At 41.4% G+C, this 11,208-nt stretch overlaps 1 protein-coding gene across 1 annotated transcript; it reads left to right on the top strand.

The window, feature by feature from the left end:
* The first annotated feature begins 3,189 nt into the window (after positions 1-3,189).
* LOC127262761 (uncharacterized) lies at positions 3,190-5,710 on the top strand. The gene is made up of 5 exons (XM_051291574.1): positions 3,190-4,239; positions 4,351-4,431; positions 4,868-5,197; positions 5,300-5,399; positions 5,445-5,710. The coding sequence occupies exons 1-5, from the start codon at positions 3,190-3,192 to the stop codon at positions 5,708-5,710; spliced, it is 1,827 nt and encodes a 608-aa protein (XP_051147531.1).
* The last annotated feature ends 5,498 nt before the right edge of the window (positions 5,711-11,208 follow it).

Here is an 11,208-nt window from a genome sequence, read left to right as displayed (position 1 = left end):
GAATTTCGCTTCCGCTATTATTAATTCATTATCGTATTTTATGTACGAGGTTTGTTCGATAAATCCAAAGATCCGGGAATAAATAAACACAACAGTGGTATCAGAGCCCGACAACCGATTCTGAAATTGAAAGAAATTTGGTTCGAGTGTGGTAGGACTCGATCCGTGGTAAAAGGCTAAACCCTCGTCCTTTTTTTTTTCGGTATATTATTACTCTCGGTGAATTTTTGTGAATCTTTGTGAAATTATTGTTAGATAATATGCTGAATTTCTTTGTGTTGGTTGGCTATGCATTTCTTGGTGTTTGATTGGCTATATGTTTCTTGGTGATTAGATTAGTGTATAATATTGGAATTGATTGTTATTTCCTTGTACTTTTCCTTGGTGATATTTATTGGGAGTTTTTTGTTCCTTGATTCAATTCTTGTTATGTTTCTTGGGTTATGTTGATAGCCTTGTGAATTTTTTGTGTTAGCCAAATTATTAGAGTATATGCATGTTTAATCTTCTTTGTGTGTTAGATATGCATGCTTTAGTTTTTCTTTGTGAGATAGAAAATTACATAATTAGGTGTTAATTGGAAAATGCCTAAAAATAATAAATAATTTGAGGATAATCAGGAATAATTTGTTTTGTTGCTTTGTGTGATTTCTTGGTAAAAATGCACAATTCTTGATTTGTATGCTATGTGATTAGTTTTTTGCTATGTTATATTTTGATTGATTTCTTTGTGATTGCGCTCCCGGGTTTTCTCAGTGGTAGTGTTCAATCGAATTAGGTGCTTAGTGTTTTGCTTTTCGTCTAGTCGCTTAGTGTTCTTCTAGGGTTAGCTTTGTTCCTGTTGCTGAGTGTTTCTCTAGGTTTCGTCCTAGTTGCTTAGTGTTCTTTTAGATTTCCTTCTAAGTTGCCGAGTGTTTTTCTAGGTAGGATGTCTGAGTGGTTGTGTCTTAGGAGATCTTAGTGTTAGTGGTCGATTGATCCAAGTTCTTAGGTTGTGCTTAGCCCATAGAGGTGTGTGCTAGAGCCGTAGAGTTTGGTGCCTAAGGTTTTCTTTGTGTCTAGTGCTAAGTGTTCTCTAGTAGACGTCAAATAAGGTGGAGCTCCTATAATGTGATTCTATGCTTTTTGTATTCGGCATGTGTTTGTTTTTTTTTTGTGAATATGCATGTATGTTGCTCGATTGTGTAGTTATATGGACTATGTGCTAGGGTGCTATGTGATCTATCTAGGTGCATGTCAGGATCTATGTGTTCTATGTGTGATGTCTTTTATCTGCATTAATGTTTGTTCGTAGATGCAGCGAGGGACAAAAGACGGTGATGAAATCCATTGGTGCTAGATAAGTCTATATCTAGTAAATACGTATTTTGGGATTTGGTTAAATCAAGGCCAAAATAGGTGGAGTATGTTGGGAGTTTTGGCCGTTCGTGGCCTAACCCGACAAGTCCCTAGATAAATAAATGAGTTGGTCCACTCCGTAGCCCGGCCTATCGGATCGGCCCAGCCCTTTAATCCTAACCCAATCCTGACGAGGTCGTCAAAAGCGACGATGAACCTACACCACCAGGTCCGATTACTCGAAACCGTGCCAAGAAGTTTTAAACTAATATTATAGCATTAATTCTATACTTGGAAGAGGAGAACATGCATAAAGTTGAAGCATGGAGGCCAATGGGAAGAACGTTATCAACATTGGAGTACATCCACCCTTGAAGACCACAATTTATAACACCCATGGGAGTTTCTACTCACATCATTACCCATGTGGGATAAGAGGTGTTTTATTTTATTTAATAAAGTGGGTCCCATCAATCTAATTAATTGGACATCTCTTATTTACTTAATTAGTGAAATATAAATAATATATATTTTTGTCCCACATTGGTTATAGAGTCTTTTTCCAAGCTAGCCTCCCCTATAAATAAGGCACTTGGGTTCACTTGTTAAACACCTTGAAATTTATATCAATTAAAGTTTTTATCTTTGTTCCATTATATTGGAATTAGTGTGTGAGCGAGGGTTACCCTTGCATACGCGTATCATTCTCAAATCGGGTCCTTGGGTTGATTCTTTGGGTTCGTGGCTTCCGAAACCGACCGGAGTTTCTAGCCAAATCGTTCGAGTCTCCATTGGTTTAGAGGTGTTAGGTCTAGGCAACGCTTGGGTTCGCATCCGATCGATTGGCGAATCGGACACCGGTAGTATCTTTCCCTTTCTTACTTGGTTTTTTTATTTGAATTTAGTTTTAAGTTTCGGTTAGTATAGTTTAGTTACTTGGACTGTGTCATCAATTTGGTATCAAAGCCCGTTTTTATTGGAATTCTTATTCCGGTAGTATTAGTAGTCTTTATTTCATATTATTAAATTATGTTAAGATCTTTTAAATTTTTGTAGTAGCATTATCATTGTTGGGCAAAATATATATATATATATTGCAAAAAAAAAATGCAGAAAATTAAAACAAAAACAAAACTGCAGAAAATTAAAAAAAAAATACTGCAGAAAATAAAAAATAAAAAAAAATACTGCAGAATTTTATTTTATTTTTTTTAAAAAAATACTGCAGAAAAAAATATTAAGAAAAAAAAAGAAAGAAAAGCCCTCTTTGAAATATATTGTGATTTTGAGTATTGTATCTATTTGTTTATTTGTGGATATCAGTTTTCTTGCGGTTGTGCGTTCATTGTTGGTTCGTTACTATTTTTGAGTTTGGCTTCTTGGGGTACACTCGTCAATTTATATTGCTTATATTCCGTGAAGTTTAGTTGGCTATAATTCGAGGGGCTTACCAAGGACCGTGAAATTTGATCGCGTGTGTAAGACGGAGAGGTACATTACGTGGGTATACACGAGAGGGTGAGGAAATCATTTATCTAACCATCTATATATATATTTCCACTATAATTTTCTATGGCAGGTGAGAAGAGTGACGAGGAACATGATATGGCATCCGCATCAAGTTTTGACCCCAAAATGTTAGTGAAGGATATGATGGTGGAAGTACAAAGGGTACTTCGACATGAGGTTGAGTGACTCCATGCCCAAATAAATAAATTGAAAACATCGAGAGTAGAAGGGAATGCAGCCCCTCCACGTCCCCACATTGGCATTCCACCTCTAGGACGATGACATCCCGAGAATGCTCCAAGGCATGAACGAGTTCGTGATCTTCTTGAAGATGATCGTGACATGACCGAGTATGATGGAAAAGTAGAGAGCAATGTTTCTCTTCGAGGACGACGAGGGGCACATAGGAGAGATGACAATGATCTAATTCGTTCTATGAAATTTCAAATCCCACCTTTCTACGGGAAATATGATTCAGAAACATATCTTGATTGGGAGCGGAAGATTGAGCTGATCTTTGATTGGCAAGATTTGGATGGTCCACAAAAAGTCCGAGCTGCGGTCTCCGAGTTCAAAGATTATGCCATTCATTGGTGGGACAATATTTGCCTCAATCGAAAGCGAGGTGGAGCACCGATGAGTCAAACATGGGAGGAGTTGACACTTGTCATGCGAGCTAAATTTGTGACGAGTTCGTATACGCAAGAATTGCATGTTCGACTGCAATCGATGAAGCAAGGAAATAGGACAGTCGATGAGTTCTACAAGGATTTGGAGGTGACTTTATTGCGGGCTGATGTTCGAGAGAGTCAACAAGCCACGGTAGCGAGGATCTTGACGGGGTTGAATCGAGACATTGCTGACAAAGTGGGATTGTATCGTTTTGATGATATTGATGAATTGGTGGAACGTGCTATTACTATTGAGAAGCAATTGAAGCGGAAGGGCAAACAGAAAACATTTGGTACGAAGCCCTTCATACCTAATTATACCAAGAAGGATAACAAAACCCAAGTGGCCCAAGGGTTCGGTAAAGGAAAAGGTATTATCAATGATGACACGCCACGGAACAAGCATGTTGGAGCTGATCCGGAGAAGCCGAGGAATCAAGATATCATTTGCTTTAAGTGTCAAGGTCGAGGCCACATTGCAAGTCAATGCCCAAACAAAAAAACGATGATCCTCAATAAGTTTGGGGAATACGAAACAAAATCTGAAAATGAGGAGGGGGTTGATCAAAGAGTAAATGAGGAAAATAACACGGATGATGACTCTGATTCTGGTGTTGGTTTGAGTTTGGTTACCTTACGAGCCTTAAGCACTATGTCAAGGACCTTTGATGAGGAACAACGAGAAAATCTCTTTCAAACTCGTTGCATAATTGGAGGCAAAGTTTGTAGCCTCATTATTGATAGTGGGAGTTGCACAAATATTGTAAGTGAACTTGCTGTTCAAAAATTGAATTTTCTAACAACACCCCACCCCAAACCATTCAAATTGCAGTGGATTAGCAATTGCGGAGAGTTGAATGTGAACAAGCAGGTGACGGTTCCTATCAAGATAAAAAATTATGAGGATGAAGTCGTATGTGATGTGCTACCGATGCAAGCTTGTCACGTATTACTTGGGAGACCATGGCAGTTTGATAGAAAGGCTTATCATGATGGACATTTGAATAGATACTCATTTGAGTTTGGGAGTAGAAAGATATGTTTGAAGCCGTTGTCTCCAATGGATGTCCATGAGGACCAACTCTACATGCATCGTCAATTTTTGGAAGAAGCCAAAGAAAAGAGAGAAAGAAAAAACAGTGAAAAAAATAAGAGTGAAAAAAGTGAGCATGGGAGTGAGAAAAGTGAGAGCGAAAAAAAAAAAAGAGTGACAAAAGAGAGCAAGTGAGTGAACAACGCAAGAGTGAGCTTGAAAGAAAAATGCTTGTGAGCTTGAGAGAGGCAAAAAATTTGAAAGTTCAAGAGGGAAGTTCTATTTACTTTTGATTAAACCTGTTTATTTGTCTAAGAAAGAGCTAATGGAACTCCGTTCCAATGGTTCTTCTCTTTTGCAGAAATATCAAGATGTGTTTCCTGATGAAGTAACCGGAGGATTACCACCTATTCAGGGCATTGAGCATCAGATGGATCTCATTCCGGGTGCATCAATCCCAAATCATCCAGCTTACAAGGCAAGTCCAGAGGAAGTCAAGGAAATACTTAAGCAAGTGGATGAGTTGCTTGACAAAGGCTGGATTCGCGAAAGCCTAAGCCCTTATGCTGTACCGGTTCTTCTTGTCCCAAAAAAGGATGGTGGATGGAGGATGTGCATCGATTGTCAAGCCGTAAATGCCATAACGGTAAATTATCGACACCCTATCCCTTGTTTAGATGATATGCTAGATGAACTGCATGGGTCAAAATACTTTTCTAAAATTGATTTGAAAAGTGGATATCATCAGATTAGAATGCGGGAAGGTGACGAATGGAAAACTCCATTTAAAACTACATTCGGCTTATATGAGTGGTTAGTCATGCCTTTTGGCCTTACGAATGCTCCAAGTACGTTTATGCAGTTAATGAATCATGTATTACGTACTTTCATAGGGAAGTTTGTTATGGTTTACTTTGATGATATTCTCATTTATAGTAAATCAATGGAAGAACATGTAGAACATATTCATAGTGTTTTGGAAGTGTTAAGAGTTGAAAAGCTTTATGCTAACCCGAAGAAGTGCGACTTTTGTGTCGACAAATGTATTTTTCTTGGTTTTGTTGTAGGTGCTGAAGGGATAAGTGTGGATGAAGCTAAAACACAAGCTATTCGGGATTGGGCAATGATGACTCCAAATGTGAGCATATTCTTAGCTTGACAGAAATGTGTATTACTCGAATTTCTACATAAGAACCATCAAAATAATTCGTAATCGGCATACAATATTGATTTATATCACTAGGCATGATCCAGAGTTCGTTGTTGAGATTATTAACGATTTTTGCCCTCTTAAGCGGTAATCTGGAACCAGAAAAGCTAAGGCAGACGCCGCAAGAGACAGCCGCTTTCGCTCGCAAGCGCCCATAACACATTTTGAAAATACTAAGGCATGAGAGGCAAGCGGCCACCTTCACAGTCCGCAAGCGATAGCCTCTCCCACTTGCAAGCGACAGTCCAGATACCCACCGTTGCAGATTATCACCAGATTTCAACTAAGTACTTCAATTGCAGCGGTACAGCCATTCCAATTCCAGCCAGCACAAGCGAGCCGAGCTGCGCTGATGCCCTCCAGCTCTCTAGCAAGCGAGGAAGATCTGTGCCCTTAACCTTCAACGCAAGCGAAGCGGGCACCCTGGGAGTTATGGCCAGCAACTGCTTCAACATAATAACTACCAGCAACCGCCTAACTGCCCAGCGGTTGGAACTGCCTAACAACTACTTGCAACCGTCTCTTTACACCTGCTATAAATAGGGCTAGATATCTTTATGTAAAAGGATCGAATTTTTGGTGATTTCTGCATATTTTAGCATTCGTCGTCTTCCTGTTTCAGAGAGCTCCAACCATGTAAGGGAGTTCTCCACAGGAATGGCCAAGGGAGTAGGGGTCTTCCATCTCCCTTGGTCACGTCTTTACTGCTTTATTAGATTAGATTATTGCTTTCGTCTACAGCTTTGTAGTTCTAATCTTTCACGCTTTCATAGTATATAAAGAAATATCATTCACTTCTTGAAACTAAATTCTTTCACAATTTTCCACACTTATATAAATCAAGTTTAGAGAATTTCATTTCACTGGTATAGAGCGAGAGAAGAATTGATTATCTAAGCCTTGTCATGCGCCAAAAGCGGTCTCAAGGTAGTTCAAAGTAGTTAAGTACGCGGGAGCCTTGTCGACCTGCTTAACTGCTGTGCTAAATTGGATTTTGATTAAATAATAGTAACATCAGGGGGTAAAGCCACTAATGAGGCAGAAATTGGGAAAATTAACGGGACATAGACGGGGGTCTATTAGGTCGCATAAATTCCTAGTGACGGTAGGATTTCTTTCTTATAATGTCTTAATTCTGGGTGTCATTGAAGTCTTGTTGTAAATCCCCCCAGGCCAAAATTCCAGTGTGATAAGTTCTTTACAATTTAGTTTATATAATTACAACACTTTTCTCCCATCATTTCCATAATATACATATACTCTTCCGATAACACACTTACATCATTCGCTCACTACATCCAGGAAAATCTATCCATTTAGTAACGCACAGATCAGACACAGCACCTCTCCTTCACTCTAATTCGCTCATATACATATATATATAATGTGCCGCTTACTTTTGCCCCGATCCTCTGGTAACCGCGATTCATCCATGCCCCGATCATCTGGTCCTCACTCCCGTTCATGTCCCGATCATTTGGTTACCACTGGCGCTCCACCTCTCACTTTCGCTTCGTTCGTTTCCGCTCACCTCATCTTTATTGCTTTATTTACCGCTTTCAGTAGTTAAATTTCGGACCCGCTGCAAGCGGACCCTTTCTTGTATTCTTCGTCGCTTTCTTCAAGATTTTCACCGTTGAATTTCATGACTTAAAATCCTTGTGTTCGACCTGGAAAACTCACAAGTAAAAAGAGTATAAATAATTGTGATAACTACTCAGGGTCTACAACCACACAATTGCTATATCTGATCATTTTCCTATAAAATCCTTCTCATTAATTTTCGAATAAAATTCCCTGTGAATTTGTATGCAAATTACAATAACAAATTTGGTTATCATAATTTGGTGCCGTTGCCGGGGATTTTAAACTCATGAAAATTATCTGTTGGAAATCTTATGAAGCGCCATAATTTACTTTTAATTCATTGTAATCGTGACTTTTGTGTTTAATTAATTTCTCTAACTTTTAGTTTGGTGTGGCTGCCATTTTGTAGGGGTCCGAAGCGTTTTCAGCGTCCCACGAGTCCTACTCCTTCCGCTCGATCACAGAGACGTCTGTTTAGAGAGCAAGTGCGAGAACAACTCATGGCGAATCAAGGAAATGCCACCGCTCCTTCTACTGTTATCCCAGCTTTCTTGATTGCCGCTGGGACATCTTCAAACTCCGCTACATCTGCATTTTCGCAGGAGGTGCCGCTCCACGTCCCCACTGTGGTCCCTGCTGTCATTCCCCCTGCACTTTCACAGACTGAGGAGCAACTATTGAAAGCCCTCAGTAGCATCCAACAGGGAATGGCGGGGCTGCAAGCGCACCTTGCTCAGGTGGAACAAGCTCAAGCTGCGCAGGGAGCATTTATCGCTTCCCAAGCGGCATAAGCTGCCAACACTGCTGCGATGCCCGCAACCATCACTCCCTCACCACCTACTCCTGAGCCTTAACAAAGGGCTGAGGGACACAGGGCTGCTGATCACCCACTTGCTGAAGTCCCAATGGACGTTCACTACCAGTCCCTTCTGGACACACTTTAATTACAAGTTATGCGCCCAGAGGCTTTGGCCATTATGAGGTGAAACCAGCGCTCATTAGCGTGGCGAGCCAGAGTCAATTTCATGGGCTGCTCAATGAAAGCCCTTACGAGCACCTACAGAACTTCAATAGGATCGCTGCCACCTCCAAATCGCACGGCATCACGGAGGACGCTGCCAAACTGATTTTGTTTCCTTTTTCTTTAACAGGAGAGGCCAGGAAATGGTTTGATAACCTTTATCCCATTCCTGGCTCATTCAAGGAAGCAGCGCAGGCCTTCGTGAGCAAATATCATCCTATTTCAAAGACCATTCGCCAGAGGAATGAAATACTTACTTTCAAGATGGCGAGTGATGAGACTCTTCCTAAAGCCTGGAGCCGATTCAAACAATTACTCCGCAACTGCCCTCATCATGAAATTCCGGACTTCATGGAGCTTCAAATTTTCTACTCAGGAATTACTCCTGAACTTAGAATGTCCTTAGATACAGAGGCAGGAAGCTCGTTGATGGGGCACTGTGCCTCTGAAGCGAGGGCTTTGATAGAGAAATGGCGGCCAATCAGTCAAGTTGGCCAGAGTCCAACAGGCCCGATATCGAGGGGACAGTTTGTCGATCCAAGTTAAGGAGTTCTCTAAGCTCATGAAGCAGAACCTGCGTAATGAAGGAAAACAGGCGCTGCATGAGGCCGCGGAATGTAAGAAAAGAGCTTGTGAAGACCAACAAGGTCCGCAGGTTGCTGAGTGCTCAAATGATGAAGCTCAGAACCTGGCGGAGGTCTTTTATATGGCTGGCAGAAATGCCCCTGAATTCCAGCAGTTTCAAAAGGGGCAGGTGCAAGGCCCCGCTCGACCACGTCCTCAACAACAATTTCAGAGGCCACAACAGTTCGCTGCGCAACAATATCATCAAGGGGGATATTATCCACATCAACAACAATACTATTAAACCCCCCATTTTCCGCAGCAGGCACCTGCATTCGCTCAACCTCCCACAGCGGCACAAGCACCGCTGAGTCTGGAGGAACTCTGGAGTAACACAGAGCGAGCGAATCAAGAGTTCCAAAGAAACACATCTGCTTTGATCAAAATGCTAAAAGTTCAAGTCGGGCAGATTGCTGAAGCTCTGAAGCTGAAGCATAAAGGAACGTTGCCTGGGACAGTCGAGACTGTCCCGAACCAAGCGAAGGCCATCGAGACCAGAGGAGGAAAACGGACGCAATCGCCACCGCTGCCAAACAGAGGTATTGATCAATGTCCTTCCTCTATTGTTGCTAATGTGCCTGTGCAGGATGAAATAAAACAGATTCCGTCTAAGGAGCAAGGTCCATCCCAACTTCGAGCGATACCAGCCGTTCAGGAGTCTGAACCGAAGGAGAGGGGTTCCGCTCAGCCTTTGGCTCGAGCCCCCTTTCCCACACGATTTGGGAAAAAGGACAACTTCAAGGAGTTTGATAAGTTTGTACATACTTTCCGTAGTCTTCAAATTACTATATTGTTTGCTGATACTTTGTCTTAGATGCCACATTACGCTAAGTTTATCAAAGATATAATCAATCGCAAGCGGGCATTTCCTGATGAAGCGGCAGCGGTGCAGCTGGAAAGTGTGTGCAGTGCCGTATTTAAGGAGGACCTCCTGAAGAAACTCAGCGATCCTGGGAGTTTTATCATTATTTGTTCAATAGGAAATTTAGAGCCGATTAGGGCATTATGTGATTTAGGTGCAAGTATCAATCTTATGCCCTTTTCTCTTTTCTCTAAATTAGGGCTTTATGAGTTAGAAGCATGCAGAACTGTAATTCAGCTTGCCGATAAATCAATAAGATTGCCTAAAGGAATCATTCGTGATGTACTCGTGCAAGTGAACAAATTTATTTTCCCTGCAGATTTCATTATTATGGAAATGAGCGAAGACCGCGACATTCCAATCATATTAGGGAGACCTTTCCTTGCCACCGCTCAAGCTACAATAAATGTTGCTGAAGGCAAAATATCATTGAGTTTTGGTGGCGATAAAGTCACATTTTCCATGAACTCAGCACTACGCCAACCTCAGGAAGAAAATTGTGATTTTATTAATGAGTTAAATGAAATAATAACTTTTGAGAACCATATTACATTTGATAACCTGGAAGGAGTTTCAGATAATGGATCACTTGAACTGGAAGATAAAAAGGATTCAGCTGAGACAAGCGACGATACTCAAGCGCCTACTGAATCCATTGAACAAGGGACGAGGGAACCAGCGATCGAGGCCAACAATAAGGATGAGCTGAAGAAATTACCTGAGCACCTCAAATATATATTCCTTGGCCCGGAGGAGAGTTACCCGTTGATAATCTCCGCCTTACTATTGCCGGACCAAGAGGCTCAGCTCATCTCACTTCTCAAAAAGAATCAAACGGCGTTTGCATGGAAAATCTCAGACATAAAAGGAATCAGCCCAGCAGTGTGTATGCACCATATAAGGCTGGAAGTTGATGCAAAACCATGTAGATAGCCTCAGCGGCGTTTGAACGAGAATATGCAAGAAGTAGTCAAGAAGGAGGTGATCAAATTGTTCGATGCAGGAATCATATACCCTATCAGTGACAGCCAGTGGGTTAGCCCAACCCAGGTGGTTCCCAAGAAAGGAGGATCCGTTGAACAGACAAGCGACGACGGGGAGGTCTTCATGACATGACCTGCCACTGGATGGAGGGTTTGTATCGACTACAGACAATTGAATTCAGCCACAAAGAAGGATCATTACCCGCTTCTATTCCTTGATCAATGCCTTGAGAAGCTCGCAGGTCACGAATACTACTGTTTCCTCGATGGCTACTCAGGCTACCATCAAATTCCCATCAAACCGGAGGACTATGAGAAGACAACATTTACTTGTCCATATGGGACCTTCGCTTATAGGAGGATGCCGTTT

Source organism: Andrographis paniculata, unplaced genomic scaffold (genome assembly GCF_009805555.1).
Source record: "Andrographis paniculata isolate CXL003 unplaced genomic scaffold, ASM980555v1 Contig66END, whole genome shotgun sequence".
NCBI lineage: Eukaryota > Viridiplantae > Streptophyta > Magnoliopsida > Lamiales > Acanthaceae > Andrographis > Andrographis paniculata.
Note: the sequence above shows the minus strand (reverse complement) of the source record. Positions and strands in the feature narration are given on the sequence as shown.

Bases quoted from the DNA above. Each gene is read 5' to 3' on its own strand.
- LOC127262761 (XM_051291574.1), top strand. From the start codon at position 3,190: ATGACCGAGTATGATGGAAAAGTAGAGAGCAATGTTTCTCTTCGAGGA. The intron at 4,432-4,867 runs GTATGTGATGTG...TATTTGTCTAAG, and splicing joins AAAATTATGAGGATGAAGTC to AAAGAGCTAATGGAACTCCG. The intron at 5,400-5,444 runs GTACGTTTATGC...GTACTTTCATAG, and splicing joins TGGCCTTACGAATGCTCCAA to GGAAGTTTGTTATGGTTTAC.